General features: G+C 33.9%; 2 protein-coding genes across 2 annotated transcripts; one reads left to right on the top strand and one right to left on the bottom strand.

Annotated features, from left to right (window-relative positions):
- Positions 1-10: 10 nt before the first annotated feature.
- LOC120140412 (ethylene-responsive transcription factor ERF027-like) lies at positions 11-752 on the bottom strand. The gene has a single exon (XM_039155397.1). The coding sequence runs from the start codon at positions 735-737 to the stop codon at positions 63-65; it is 675 nt and encodes a 224-aa protein (XP_039011328.1). The 5' UTR covers positions 738-752; the 3' UTR covers positions 11-62.
- Positions 753-8,362: 7,610 nt separating this feature from the next.
- LOC120140542 (protein DETOXIFICATION 49-like) lies at positions 8,363-10,051 on the top strand. Its single transcript, XM_039155511.1, has 2 exons — positions 8,363-9,932; positions 9,963-10,051. The coding sequence occupies exons 1-2, from the start codon at positions 8,394-8,396 to the stop codon at positions 10,011-10,013; spliced, it is 1,590 nt and encodes a 529-aa protein (XP_039011442.1). The 5' UTR covers positions 8,363-8,393; the 3' UTR covers positions 10,014-10,051.
- The last annotated feature ends 6,538 nt before the right edge of the window (positions 10,052-16,589 follow it).

Here is a 16,589-nt window from a genome sequence, read left to right on the forward strand (position 1 = left end):
GCTCACAAGATTTGCAACAGATAAACAGCACTTGATCACTCTTATTAATGTAGACTTAGTCTTTAAGGGTAAACCCATAGGCTTTCTGCATCTGAATTATCCGGTGAATCATCGGAGGGAGGTGAGTTTATCCAGCTGGGAGGGCTTACTAGCATTCCTCCTGCCATATCCACCATCAAATTGGGGAAGTTTAGAAGCTCTTCTTCGTCAATATATTCCTGACCTGCTGAACCAGAAGGCTGCATACTAGTACTTGACGTGGTACCCTCATTTCCAGACTTACCTTCGTCTTTTGATGTAGGCTTGGGTAATCGGGCAGCAGCGGCTTGCGCGGCAGCTGCCCGAATATCGGTCGCGGAAGTAGAAACCGCTTGGGGATACGAAAGAATCATATCGGGAAAGTTCAGATCGGTGTTGGGACCTTTTAGGGCAATAGCAGCCACATCATACGCGGCGGCTGCCATTTCGGGTGTAGGGTACGTTCCGAGCCATATACGCTTGGTTTTACGCGGCTCCCGTATTTCGGACACCCATTTGCCGCTCCTGCTTCGCACTCCCCGAAAAGTGGCCGGCTGCTTTTTGGCCGATGTGGGATTACCGCCTGGAGATAGAACAGGCGTCGGGAAACCAGGTGTAGGCGATTGTTCTGATCGCTCTGGAGGGTCTGGGATTTTGATAGGTGTCGGGGCGGGTGAAATCTGCTCTTTTGGGGACTCATTGGTTGAAGGATCGGCCATGGTTGTGTTATAAACTTAAAAGTAACGTGATCGTTGAAGGAGTAATTTGTTGGGGGGGATGGATTTATAAGGTAGGAATAAAACAACGGGGGAAATTGCGTGGCCGTGTCGGGGGAAAGGGCGGAACCCTTTTCATTGTTACGAGAGATGGTGATAAGATGAGTGATGTGATGGTTTAGAAAGTTAAGAAATGGAGAAAAAGAAAGAGGCTAAACAGCGCACACGTATTGGGCGTATAGACGGCTGGCGCAGGCGCAGCACTTAAAACCCGATTAGCTGTATATTAACTGGTTCTTCTCCACCTCCAATGCCACTCTTGCTATATCCCATTATCCAATGGATTAATCCATAGTATGAGATGAGACGATAATTGTGAATCATTATTCTCATTATAATTATAAATACATTATTTAATTAAAATATCATTATAAATTAATTATTTCATTATTAAATTTAAAAAATATATTCAATATAATTTACTACAATAATATTTTTAGTTTTTAAAATTATATATTCTGTTATAAAACAGTTATATATTATTGTTAAATTGTTATTATATTAAAAAATAAAGTTAATGCTATTATAATATTTATTGTAGAAGAATAAATAATTAATAAAAGAACAAAGATTACGATAATAATTTTTTTAAATATGAATGATTAAATTTATCGAGTTAATTTGAATTTAGATCAAATCGATAGAATGTATAAATTTTAATGATTAAAATTATTATTATACCATATCACTATTCTGCCTAATATTTTAAATTAATAACATAATTTTAATAATATTTTAATTAAATAATATGCTTGTAACTTTTAAGAAAAAATGACTTTTATTATCAAATACATGATCAAATGACATGTAGTGTATTTTATTCTTATACTAATACAGTACTTTAATGTTAAATTATACCTAAATCTAAGAATAATATACACTCAAATTCACATCCAGATATTATATAAATATAATAAGGTTTTTATTACAAATAAGTATTTAAAATATACACTCAAATTCACATCCAGATAATGCAGCTATCGATAAATTTCAATGCAACTATATAAAAAAAACTAGCTGACCCTTATTCCCATATGTAATGGGGTAAGGGGGAAACTATAAAAAGAAAAGATTGGTCCAATTATATATATGTAGCGTTTGACTAGGGAAATTGATGAAAGCTAAAATACTCTACAAACAAATTAACTTAATAAATAAAATGTAGTAATCAATCAAATAATTATTACATTAAAATTTTTATTGATTCAAATACGATGACTTTTAAAATTATCATCCTACGTAAGAATTGACTGACCCACATACGTATAATAAAGAGATGTCCACAGTACAATCGACATTGACCCATCAATAGTTAAAAACCAATTAATAGGCTCTTCCATTCTCCATTAAAATGTAAGGTCCCATCCGGCCCATTGCCAAAAAGCAATATGTATATTGTTAGGAACGAATATAAAAATCTTATATCAAGATGAGATTTTAAAATTTTAAAAATATTTTAGAAATAAGTAAATTTATAAAATTTTAATGAGAGAAAATAGATTTTTAATTGAAAATATAGAAAAAATATTTAAAATATTTAGGGAGATAATTGTCCTCAGCGACCCTCTTCGATCTATCATATATCACTATATTTTTATTTTTTATTAATCTGACGTACGTAAGTACAAGGTAGCATATGTTAAAAGATAAGTCTCAACCATTTGATAGTGAATGTTCACACTCTTAAATTCATAATAGGGATGGCAAACGGGTACAATTTCGTGGATTCCACACCGCACCCGCTCTACTTGGGGCGGGGATGTGTATAATTTTATTGGGTAGTGGGCGAGTGTGGATTTAGAAAGTGGTACCCGTCGCGGGTAATGGTTTGAGACCTTACCCGCCCCACATCTGCTCGCCCCACTCCGCTCACCCAGCTAAATATCCATTAAATTTTGGACCATTATGAATTTATGTGTAATTTTAAAGACTAATTTATAAATCCTAATATTGTATATGATATAACTTGTAATTTAACCAAATATTAGAGACAAGTTTATGCATAAATTTTTTTCTTTCAAACCTCTCGTTACTGTGCCGATCTTTCAAACGTCTGGTCTCTACTCTCCAGCTTATTCAGGTACGTTTCTTCCCTTTTTACTTGAAATTTAATTTTTGCAAGAGCCATTTCCATAGTCATTTCGTTTTAAGCTCCTTTGCATTTCATTTTAAGAGTTTAAATTTTATTTGCTCGTACTGATTTTTAATTATTTTTTAGATTCATCTCAATGTTTGTTTTAAGCTTAATTTCTTAATGTTCTGCAAATCAGTATCTTGTCACTGAGCACCCACGTTTTAGGCCAACAGAGTAAGACCGTTGCTTCTCAAACCTCCATTTTTAACGCCACTGAATAGAATTAAGTGTTTCACTCGTGCTTTCTCTAGTACTCTGTTTAGCTACGGGGAAAAAGATACGGAGGTTAAATATGCTAACTTTGAAACTGACTTTTTCAAATTCAAATTTCAACCGAATATTTTGTAATTTTCTAATTTTTCGAAGTGCTAAAAGTATTTTAAATTAAAAATTGCTCGTAACTTCCGTTCTTTAATTACTGAGTTTCCTGGTCCTTACATTTGTTGAATTTTATTTTATTTATTTCTAAAATTTTTAAATTTATTAAGCTAAGGTTACATCTTACATTTTCCTAAAACATAATCTTCGGAAACTAATCTTCTTTTGTACTTAAAAGTTTTTCATATGTTTAGAGATTCAATGTCTTCCTTGTGCTTTATTACTTTCCCATGTTCTTGTCCCCTAAATTATATTTATATTCTCCTTTCTGGAGAGCTACTATTTTAGGAGGTCTTAAATCATCTTAGTTTGCTTCGACAAAACTTAACTGTTCTCAGTTTTTGTTTTGGTTAAATTCGATGATATTTTCTCAGATGATAGGGAAATATAAATGTATAATGTCCTTGAATCATATGCTTGTAATTCAATTGTCCTTTCCTGTTTTACTAAAAAACATAGTGTTTGTCATTTATGTTTCTAGGCTTTAATTATGTCTTTTATTATGGTGTTTTATGAGAATGATGATTGTAATATTGGAGTATCAGATGTCACAAGTATTGCCTGAAATTTTAGAATGTTGTACCAAAGAACAAAAACATTATGTGTTTGTCATTTATGTTTCTAGACTTTAATTATGTCTTTTATTATGGTGTTTTATGTATTTTAAAATCTATATTAACACTTAACTCAGATAATCCTTGGTTTATTTTATTATGTTTCTTAATGGACGTGTTTGTTTTATGTTTGTTGCTTATGTATAACTTAAGTTTGCTGTCAGGGGGGTCTAGCCGGGTACGTCTCCAGTGGGTAGTGGGTGTGGGGATGGATTTGAGAATGTACCCGCGTGGGCGGGTGTGGATTTGAAAATTTTTACCCATCATGGGTGGTGGGCGGGTGGTGGATTGAAAAATATTAGATGGGTATGGGGATGGGGGAGGGGGTATCCGCACCCAACCCACCCGTTTGCCATCCCTAATTCATAATGCTCGAACCCAAAACCTCAAAGCAGTGGCAGATCCAGAAATTTTTTTCAGGATGGACACATACTACTAATATAAATAATTTCGGATTTCAGTGTCCACCCTAAACAATACATGCATCCGCCACTGCCTCAAAAAATAACAACAATTTATTTATCATCGATGTCTTTTGGTTCACGCCAACCCTCATTGAACTTATATGAGATTTTGATTTAATATTGTAATTTTAAAATTTTTGAGATCTTCTATTTAAAAATTATTGTATAAGTGTTATATATAATTTTTAGATTTAATTTAATTTTAATTTAATTATAAAAATTTTAGTGAAGGTATGCTTCATATCTCAATGATATACCATTTCTAAACCAGTGGCAGTTCGGGTTAGATCTTGTTACCTGAGCTATATAAGAATGTATGCTTCATATGTCAATGATATACCATTATTGCTTCTTTGTTATCATTTGTTGTAAGCTTCTTCATAAACCCTAGTTACACAACATATATAAATGGCTCCTGGACGATGTTTTTGAGTTAATGAATGGTACTCAAATGCAGATAAAATTTATGTATTAATTTACAGAAAATATGTAAGACGATTCTAAACAAGGTACCTGTGAAGTCTCTGCTAGTATCCTCTGTATATAGTTTGGTTCGATAGATAATAATCTTGGGCATGGGCTTTATTGATAAGAATATATATGTATATATTGTTATATGGTTTTAGATTAATAGTCCAATGGCAATTGGGTGATATTAAAACCCTATATCTGGCTGTGCTGGACACATATCTCAGCAGCAAGAAATACACAAAGCAGAGAACCATATAAGTAATCAAGACACACCGCGGTTGAAGTTTTGATATTATTTGCCCAGCAAACTCAAATATAATTTAATCTCATTTAAACAGTTTTTGTTGATCAGGAATAGGGTTGTAAATGAGACAGACAGATCGTGAACGACTCGAGATCGATTCGATCAAAACTCAATAAATACAAAATTCGAGTTCTTAACGAGTCAAAACGAGCTGCTTGATACTCGACTTGAAAAGCTCACAAGCAACTCGAAAAAAATAATATATTAAAATTTTGTTTTTTTAAATATTAAATTATTAATAATATTAACATTTGTGTTGATTTTTTTTTAAAATGCAATATAAGGTTTTTATGTATTTAAGGTTCAGATTCGAGTTTGAACTTCAACCGAGTTAAGTTTAATTTTTTTTTTTGATTTCAAGCTTTTCGAGCTTTAATTCATGGTTTCGAATTTAAGTTGAGCTTGGAAATTTTAGGTTCGTGAGTTTTCAAGTCGAATCGAGCTCAATAATACTTAAATTCGACTTGACTGGTTGGCCATGATCAAGAGTCGGGAGGTATATGTTGTAGGTTCGGACCCTTGACACAATGTCATCCAAGGTTTAAAAGTAAGGTAAATCTTTTGCCGCTATGCTAATGGCTTTGGTGACATAACATTTCTACACCCCTTTCAGAAATACAATACTGAACGTGTTGGGGTTCGAAATTCTCACAGTTTTTGGATTCTATAAGCAAATCCGACGTGTTTTATAATTAGCTTATGGATCAAGTTGAGAGCAAATATGATTAGACACAGGGACGAAGCCATTTAGGAACAGCCCCTCTCAAATGTTTTGGCATAATAGTATTTTAGGTTCTTTTTTGTTTAAATATTAGTCTAATAAAATCTTTATCCTTCCCAATTTTTAGATTTAAATACTTAATATACCATTATTCTTTCTCAATATTTGATCCTAACCTTCCTCTCTGATTAGATCCTTTTCTTCAACTTGAAAATTAGCCATCTCTATCATTCGGTTAGGCATAATTAAGTTTTATAACTTGGTAGCGATAGCATATATCTATAGCTTTCAGTGGTTGAAGAAACTGGATGCTTTTTCTTGAATATTTTCCTTCAACATACTGACAAACATCTACAATTACTCATGTTTGCCCACTGGTGTCGTCCCAATCACTTGAGCCATCAACCTTAAACATACCCACGTTATTCTGTGTTAGAATTCATAAGGTTGCATGCGTGCAAAATGTATATACAATGTGAAAAGAAGGAAAATCAAAAGGTCTTCCCATTTTCAAACCGACAGGAATGTGAGAAAAAGTCTTGGGCAGACCCATTCAAACAAAGATTGATGTCCGGCCATGAATTCAACGGAGTATTGTGACAGTGGTTGATGGTGCTTGGGATGCAGCCCCATTGAGGATTAATCAAACCATCACATCGTTCCACCACTGATTTTTTCAGCAAAAGAGGCTCATTGTCTTTTCCCTCATCATTCTGAACGCCAGTCTTTTCTAGGTTTCCACCAGAAGCTTCTTGTCGTTTATTTAACTGAAATTTTACTTCCATCGACCATTTTTTGAAAATGTTAATCTGACTATGTTCCGTCGATTGTAATCAGGTTCAAGTCCCGCCAGCAATATCATTTGATAGATGATACGTAAGTCGGGAATTTAAATTGCAGTTGTGATTGCGTTTTCAATTACATTTCGTTTATCAAGATTGCGAACATAACAGACGTTATTATAATAATGATTGCAGATATCACGGTTATACAATAACGGTATTGGATGCCACCGCTACTGTTATATAATGGGTGTTATTATAATAGTGGACCATTATTTAAATCTTTGATGTAAGTATTATTTTTGATTTTTTTTATGAGATCATCAAATCGACGACATGTCTTGACCTGTACCGGAATAATATTGTGTTGTTTTATTTGAATACTATGAGCCGAAAGGTGGAAGACGCCCCTAGCCACACAATTCGAGATGCGGCCAAAATGGTGGTGGTGGGTCATCATTCATGAATAAGAAAAGTTAATGCATTGGACTGGGTCTTAAAGGTAACACTTTGGGAAAGAAAATGAGAAACTCAATTTCTGGACAATCAAGTAAGGTATCAAACAACGAAGCTTTTAAGTGCGCCATATATAGTTCTCAATCTTTCCATTTATAGATTTTTCCATGCATAACCATATATAGCAGACTACATATACTCGTTTATTTTTTAATTTTAGATTTTTTTGAGTCAAATTTTGTAATTAATTAGTCTATTATGTGTAAGTTATTGATTTAATTTATGTTTTTGAATATGATAATTTTAAATCTTATAATTTAATTATATTGTTCGGGGTAAAATTAATTTTTTAAAAAAGTAAAAAAAAAAGTATATGATTAAAATGGACAAAACTAAAGTACATGAATATGTATTGTTTAAGTATAATATAGGGAACGATGACATAAATTAACCTCTACTCTAGAAACCAACCTACACATCATTGTTAGCCTGCCACTGGACAATGTTCCCTTTGTTTATAGGATATTTGTAGTACTTCATTTCATTCAAATCTCCCGCAACAAAAGGTTACTTTGACTTTTATAACCACCAAAACACAATCCCAAATGGGTTTTCAAGAACCAATAGAAAGACAACAAACTGAACTAAAAAGTTACCCCTGAGGGCCCCTTCCCGGCATGCACTTTCAATTCACAAATACAACATTAGTAGTCCTCTAGGTTTTTTTTATGTATGGAAACCCAATATTCATTTTTTGGTCCTTGTTATTAGTTTATTAAAAAATTCAAAAATTAAATTTAAAAAACCAGATATTAAAATAATAATGAGATATAATTTAAAAAATCAAAATATGTTACTATTGAGAAGTTTTATAATTTTTACTCTTTGAAAAAATAATAGTTTAATTTAAACCATTCTTAAGAAAAAGAAGGGATTGCTTCTAATATCAATCAATAATTCATTTTAAGAAAAATCTTTTATCATTATAGACCGGTTTAAATAATTATTCTATCTTTAACCATCGCAGACTAGTGTGCACTTCTCTCGATGGTTGGTAGCACAAGACGACATGTACACGTACCAGATTTCAAAAGAGAAGTGGGTTAGTGTCAACTTGAGTAAAAATGCGTGTTAAGTAGTTTAAAATTTTAAATCAAGTTTGAAATGATGGAGTCGACCGCCGCCCCCCCCCCCCCAAAACCCACTATAAAAACCCTCCACTTTCTTCAAATCCTCCACACAAGCTCTCTCCCTCAATTCCAAGACCAAAAAGAAATGTGCCAGCTTACTCCCTCTAATCACACTTGCAATTGCAGTTGCAATTCAAACGTGCCATACCTTGTTCCTTTTAAAAATTCCAAATGCTCCAACCTATACGAACCCTTAACCCCCAAAGGTTCCAACATAAAAATCTCCACCCAAAAGCTTGAAAGTGCCCCTTTGGTCGCTCTTGCACTCGAGGAAGCCTTTTCCATAGCTAAGATTGCTCTTCCCATGATACTAACGGGCCTCATGTTGTACTCCCGCTCATTGATTTCCATGCTCTTTCTCGGCCGCCTCGGCGAGCTTGCGTTGGCTGGTGGTTCGCTCGCCATTGGTTTTGCTAACATCACTGGTTACTCTATCCTTTCGGGTCTCGCCATGGGAATGGAATCCATTTGTGGACAGGCCTTCGGTGCTCGAAAGTACACCCTTCTCGGCATCACTTTGCAAAGAACGGTGCTCTTGCTTTTGGCTACCTCGTTGCCCATTTCTCTTATGTGGATGAACATGAGGAAAATACTCATAGTTTGTGGCCAAGATGAAGCTATAGCCATTGAAGCACAGTCTTATCTGGTTTACTCCATCCCTGACCTCTTTGCACAGTCCCTTTTGCACCCATTAAGAATCTATCTTAGAACACAATCCATAACTTTACCTCTAACATGTTGCGCCGTTTTATCGATTCTTCTTCACGTACCGATCAATTACCTTCTCGTATCGCACCTGGAGTTAGGAATCAAGGGCGTTGCTCTTAGCGGCGTGTGGACCAACATCAACCTTGTATGCTCGTTGATGATTTATATTCTCTGCTTTAAGGTTCAAGAAAAGACATGGGGTGGATTTTCAATGGAGTGCTTTAAAGAGTGGAAACCACTGTTGAATTTGGCCATTCCGAGCTGCGTTTCCGTCTGCCTCGAATGGTGGTGGTACGAGATCATGATTCTTCTCTGCGGGTTGTTGTTGAACCCCAGAGCCACCGTTGCTTCGATGGGCATTTTGATTCAAACGACAGCGTTGATCTACATATTCCCGTCTTCGTTAAGCTTCAGTGTGTCGACAAGGGTTGGGAACGAACTCGGCGCCAACCGCCCCAAGACGGCAAAACTCGCGGCCGTTGTAGGTCTCCATTGTGGGTTCATGCTGGGGTTTTCGGCACTCGTGTTTGCCGTAATTGTTAGGAACGTATGGACAAGCATGTTTACAGATGATAGAGAGATCATAGCATTAACCTCTCTTGTTTTGCCTGTAATCGGTTTATGTGAGCTCGGAAACTGCCCGCAAACCACGGGGTGCGGCGTGCTGAGAGGCACTGCCAGGCCGAAAGTAGGAGCGAACATAAACCTCGGTTGCTTTTACCTTGTGGGCATGCCGGTAGCGGTTTGGCTTGCGTTCTTTGCCGGGTTTGATTTCAAGGGATTGTGGCTCGGATTATTGGCTGCACAGGGCTCGTGTATGGTGACGATGATGGTGGTGTTGCTTAGAACGGATTGGGATTTGGAGGCTGTAAAGGCTAAGGAGCTGACTGGAGCAGAGGAGATTGCTGGTGACAGTGAAGAATCCGAGTACAGGGCAGAATTCAAGGAGGAATCTCGTTCTTTATTAAGCGATTCAAATCATTATTGCCTCGTTTAATTAACTTTTTTTCGAATTTATCGCATCTACTGCTTAACTTATTCCACGGATGAACTATAGCAAATGTCAGAAAAGGATAAACTATAGTAATTGTCACTTCTGTTTCGCTATCTTCTGATTTCGGTCTCCCAATTTTCAATTATTAATTTTGGTCACTTGCATTATTGATTAGCTATAATTTAGCCACTAAGACGTTTACTTCTATTATATTAATGACGTGGGCATGTTAAAAAAATGATTAATTTCTAATTTGATTCTTAAGCTTTCTAAAATCTCTTAATAAAACTTTTAAGCACATGACACCACCACAAGCCTTTCTTAAATAACCATTGTTCAACCAATTACTCCTTGTCACCACTCGAGATGCAAATCCAAATCAAAGACATCAAACGGCAAAAGCCTTTACCCAAATGAACCCAAAAACTATCGACCCGACGACCTTTACCACTGCCACACACCTACCATCTCCCGCCGTAGTCAGTATTATAAATTTTAACTTGAAATCATCCACCACTCACCGCAAGACACCAATGCAAACAAGAGAAGAAGGGTAACATAGTTTGGTCTTGGTGAGCTAGCCATGATTGGAGTAGCCACCGAAGAACTGCAACAGTGAATCAAGGAGAGTAACATAGTTTGATTTCGAGTTGATATGACGACCGATGATGGTGGATCATAAAATTTTAGAATTTAGTTTCATTTTAGGATTTGAGGTGTTTGGAACATTTTTTTTTGACAAGTGTAAATACACACATACATATTTGTAGAGGAAGAAATGAGGAGTTGAACGACACTACTCTTACCTGAAAGTGATGTTAGATGATGGTGGTTTGACAAATTACAACACCAACACAAATTTTTTCACGAATCAAGTTTAAGGAAATAAGGATAGATTTTTGTTTTGGTGCCATCGTTTGTTAAAGAAGGTGGTTGGATCTATTTTGATAGTGAACAACAATAATGTAAACTAAAAGAGAAATTGAAAAAGCTTTTAGGATTTCTTTAAAGAATATAAAATGAATGAAATAAAAATTAAGGGCTAAAAGAGTGTTTTTAAAAAAGTAGGGCTATAATTTATATTTTGTTTAAAGTTCAGAGATCAAATTAAAAATTAATTATTTTTATTAATTTCGCATATCATCAATATAATGAGAGTTAACGTTCAGTGAACAAAATTATTGATAGCGTAAATGAACAAATCAAAGTTGAATGACAAAAGTAAGTAACATGTACTATAGTTTTGCTATTATTTAAACTGTATACAAAAACATCATAAACAAATTGAAATCAAAATCATAATATCCACACAACTAGAATAATAGAATTGTTATTGTTGAGAGTAAAGATTAGAATTGAAGTCGAGTGATTTATGTAACATCACGAAACCAAAGGAACATATGCAGATGGAGTGGTATAGGCTCAAATTGCAGAATCCTTTGTGATGGAAGTCAATCGCACTAACCATGAGTTTGAAAATCAAAGTTCCCACTTGATAAAGCTATGTTTCTTTTCATGCATTAAAGTTAGAAGCATGTGGTTTTGTGTCTCCGAACTTGAAAATTCCTTCCTTCTAAAAATGAAAATAATTTATAGCATGACATATAGTATATCAGCATGGGGATTTTGATGTATAAGTAGGCAAAGATGGTCAGAGTCAAATACATTAGTTTCATTCCCTCGTCCATGGCAGTGGCTGAAGGAGACAAGACAGGCACAGGACCAAAGCTGTGGGATTGAAAGAGACCGAGCCTTGGTTTCGGATAAGTGTTTGGTATTTACATATAAACTGTTGAAAATGAAGATTGTGGGTTGATATTGCTTGAATTATGGGCATTATTCCCTGTTCAAAAAGCCACATACATCTCCCTCAGGATCAGTGAATTCCCAATAAAATAATACTTGAACATTTTTCACCCATTTCGGCTTTGGGAAACAAAGAATTTGTTCTTAATCGTCTCTCTGTTTCAGGGAACAAAATCTTTTATCTTCATTATGCATGGAACTCAATTCCTGCAATTTATCAAGGTTTACATGTCTTCTTGGGATTGATGATTATTCTTTTTATAACAGAAAACGAATAAAATAAATTTGAACTACCTATTAAATATTAATTTTCATTTAAGACTAAAGCAATCCAAAGATATCAAATATTCTACCAATGCACGTCATAGCTCTATTACTTATCTTCTAGGGCTATATTTATACCAAATATAACATTATTATTATTAACATTCTTGTTAGAGTTTTTTTTCCTTCATAAATATGTTATTAATTAATATTTATATCAATAAGAATGTATCAAATAATTTTTATATAAAATAATTTCTTTTATTAAAGATCAAGATCTAAAAAAGGAAGCATCTTTGCCTATTCAATGTGCTTTTTATTCTATGCAAATATGCTAAATTGTCACGCTAAGAATATTACGTTTGAAGGCAACGCAAATATATAATTCTTTTCAGAGCTAGTACAAATAAAATTATCTCAGTGGTTAAAAGATCGTTGTTATAATTAGAAATTTTAAATTTAAGAACCAAAACAGCATTGGTGTTTGAGCTTTATTGTCAAATGATTGAAAATCTTTAAAATAAATATTATCCTATAATTACTCTAAATTAATAAAAAAAATCTATTCGATACAAATATATATAAAAATTTAGATCGAACCAATGAATTATACCTCAATACATCATTAATAAATATGTATTTTAAAATTTATTAAAATAAATAAGATAATGATATATTTTAACAAGTGATATATTTATATGAATTTTAATACAATCTACCTGTATATTAATGTTAAAGCCCCATATTCTGCTGAGTCACAGTCACCACTTTCCGAATATGTCACGCGTCGACTTGGTCTACATTCTTTTTTTATTTAATCTTTTTGGCTCTTTTTATTAATTTTGTAGAATGTTTCCATTGTGGCACGACTGTACTGCCGAACATTCCACTGTTCTGAGTTTGATTTTGTATAATATTCATTATAATTGTACAGTGGAATAAAATTTAGATAAGACATTTATGTATATAGTGATATTTATTGCTTCAACTAGGAAAATTTATTATCCAATATTTCAGTTTTCTTATGAGAGGGGATAAACAATTGTTTGGGATTGACATTTAATTTTAATTTTGTCTCTTTATTAAGTAGAAAGGTATTATAATTCTAAGTCAAATATCGGGATTTGAACTACATAAAATAGAATAATATTAGAATCACTCGACTAATTTATGGCTCTCATTCTAATTTTTTCTTTGATTGAAAATAAAATCTTTTATCGTTGGATCCCGAAATTAATTGATCACTTTGATTAGAGTTGAAGTTGCAACTTTTTGTTTTAAATGCAATTTTCATTGCACAAGATAGGATATGTACAAGAAAGCAATGTGGATGAAAAAGTGAAAAAACGAAATGAATAATAGGGTATTGATGTCCATGAAATGGGCAAGTAAGTCGTGCCCCATTGTTATTCGTTTTCCTAAATAAAAAGATGATAGATAAGAGTATCCTATGGGTGGGGATAAGATCCCACATATTGGAGATAAAAGAAGAAAAACCCATTGTTCCTTCAACAGTTCAAAAGCAGGCAAAATATATAATATTAGATTGCAGGTGAGACTATTGGGGAAGATAACTATGTGACGCATTGCTTCCAGGCAAAGAAGCACTTTAGAGAATATTAGAACGTTGATTTCCAGATGAGATAGTTGTCGTTTTCAGAGAATGGACCACCGTCCCCTTGATGAATGCAAAGCAGAAGGAATATAATATTTTATCATATTCGGAGATAATGGGAATACTACGGGGATAATGGCAACAGCAGAGACAGTGGTGCCCTCTCATGGAGACAACCCTCGGATTCTGACTCAATGCCCAAACAAAGGCTGCGCTTTGGCAACCCGGGATCGGCGGCTTGGCTCCATCATCCTGCATTTCTCAGACACACTTGGCTGCTCAAATGCCGACGAATCCGTGTCAATTTTGAACTCTCCCTTAAAGCACGGAATAACTACATTCAAAAAGTTACGCTACTAAAACTATTCAACTGTCATTCACTGGATGGGACAATCTCTTTTTCTCTAACCTAAAATTTTCTTTCAATATTGGTGTGCTATTTTCTTTTTTACTTTTTACTTTTTGTTTAATCTAATGACGTTACTAATTTTATGGCACGCATTTTATTTGCTCTTATGACATGTTTTTTTATGGTGTTTGGTATGATTTTCACATACTTATGTGGTTGTGTTGGTGCTCGTATAAAAACCATCACAACAATTATTTTCTAATTGGTTTGTTTGTGGTCATATATTGTCAGATCTCCGATTTGATAAAAGGTTGTCTGACAATATAATCAAAGTTATGTAACGAAATTGTAACATCCTCAATACCGGGTTAGTGACTAAATTGTAAGACTTCAGAATTTGGTGATTAAAGTAGAATAATTGAATAGTTCAATGACTTATTTGAAAATAATTCCTGAAGGGTTATTAGTAATTATTAAAAGAATTAAAGGCAATAGTCATTTGACAAGAAAGATTTTTATTTCTTTATAAGATAAGGAAACCCACTGGTAATGAAGAAGGAAAATAAGCTTCCATAGTCTTCTCCTTTCTTCTCCCTGCGTGAAAGCTCAAGGTAAAGGTGAGTTTTCTGATTTCTTGATTGTTTTGTTAATTTTAAGTATGGGTTTTGATCCTTAGGTGATACTTAAGCTTAAGTAAAGCTTAAGTTGTCTTAAAAATCAAAAGATGAAAAAGTTATGAAAGATTAAAGAGAATGTGGTTTTAAGTGAATTTATGGAAAAGAGTTAATAAAGGAACTTTGAGATGGAATTTGACTTGTCATAGGTGTGAATAAGAAGTTATAAGTATTAGAAATAAGTTTGGATTACACGGAAAATTTAGTTAGATTCTTAGTTCTAAGAATCTGAATGATATATGGGAGACAATAAAGTGTTGGAATGATAAAAGTTAGTTAAAATGGTTGTAGTTGAGTTTGATGGTATGAAAGGAGCTTTGTATGAGGAAATTCAGAGAAGAGTTAATGAATTTTCTGGTGAAAAAGCCTAATTTGGACAGAGTGTATCGGTACCCTATGTATGTGTATCGATACCCTATTGAACGAAAAATCACAAAATACATTAAGGGTGCCGATACCTTAAGGAGTGTATCGATACCCCCTAAAGGAAAAATTTAATATTGATTCATTAAATTCGTTTAAGTTAATAGCATAGAAGTATAAGGTTTAGGCTTCTGATAATTGTCTTGAAATTATATTTATGTGGATACAGAGCCTAAACGAGTTCCGGAACAATTGACAAGTAGGATTGATTGAGGGAAAGACAAAGAGATATAGGTGAGTACATTTTATTTTGATATAGAATTATATGGAAATTGAACTTACGATAAGTCTATTTTCTATAATTATAGTACATGAAGTCATAAATATAAGCATGTGAATTATATGATTTGTATGATGGATGAATTCATGAGTAAAGGCATGTGTGAATATGATTTGTATGCATTATATGTCATGTAATATAAGAAGACAAAACATAAATTATATGATATGAGATAAGTGAAGGTATGCATATATGATTATATGAGATATATGAGAAAAGGTACACGTGACATGTGATTCTTATGTGTGCATGAATACATGAAAACAAATATATGTTATTATATATGACATGATCTACATGAATATGCAATATATGATACATGTTATATGATATGAGATAGATGGTTACACATACATGTGGTATGTGACAGAAGAAAAGAAATATGTGATCATAAGAGTAATGATATGAATCATAATGATAGTGCCCATGTTATGTGATATGAGAGCTAGGAATATAGTTGGCATGCCAAGAGTCGAGAATTACCTATGTCTTTCGGGACATATGGACAATATTACCTATGTCTTTTGGGACATATGGACAGAATTACCTATGTTTTTCGGGACATATGGACATTATTACCTATGTCTTTTGGGACATATGGACAGAATTACCTATGTTTTTCGGGACATATGGACAGTATTACCTATGTCTTTCGGGACATATGGACAAAATTACCTGTCTTTCGGGACATATGGACAAAATTACCTATATCTTTCGGGATACATGGACAATATTATATACGTCTTTCGGGACATATGGACATAATTACCTATGTCTTTCGACACATATGGACAGAATTACCTATGTCTTTCGGGGCATATGGACAGTGACCTATGTTCTTAGGAACATATGGATAGGTCCTTCGGGACATTGATTGAGCTGTGTTGACAACATAATAGTGCACAACCTCAATGTACTCACGTACCTTAAAATTCTCGGAAATGTACATGTTAGCATGCTATTATCATTTACACTGAATTATCTGTGACATGATAGAATAATTAGATTATATGTTCATATTTATAGGAGATACATTATTATTATTATTATTATATTTTATGCCTTACTAAGTCAATGACTTAGCGTGTGATTGTTTTACACGTAGGTTCCGATCGAGAAAAGGAAGACTGATAAAAGTTAAGCAAGACATGTCAGTTTCTCCTTTCCA

The sequence above is a fragment of the Hibiscus syriacus genome, unplaced genomic scaffold, assembly GCF_006381635.1.
Source record: "Hibiscus syriacus cultivar Baekdansim isolate YM2019G1 unplaced genomic scaffold, ASM638163v2 tig00110785_pilon, whole genome shotgun sequence".
Taxonomy (NCBI): Eukaryota; Viridiplantae; Streptophyta; class Magnoliopsida; order Malvales; family Malvaceae; genus Hibiscus; species Hibiscus syriacus.

What these genes read in the sequence shown, in the direction of transcription:
- LOC120140412 (XM_039155397.1), bottom strand. Translation starts at nt 737, where the DNA reads ATGGCCGATCCTTCAACCAATGAGTCCCCAAAAGAGCAGATTTCACCC.
- LOC120140542 (XM_039155511.1), top strand. Translation starts at nt 8,394, where the DNA reads ATGTGCCAGCTTACTCCCTCTAATCACACTTGCAATTGCAGTTGCAAT. An exon ending in AGGAGATTGCTGGTGACAGT is followed by an intron (nt 9,933 to 9,962) that starts GAAGAATCCGAG and finishes GCAGAATTCAAG; the next exon opens with GAGGAATCTCGTTCTTTATT.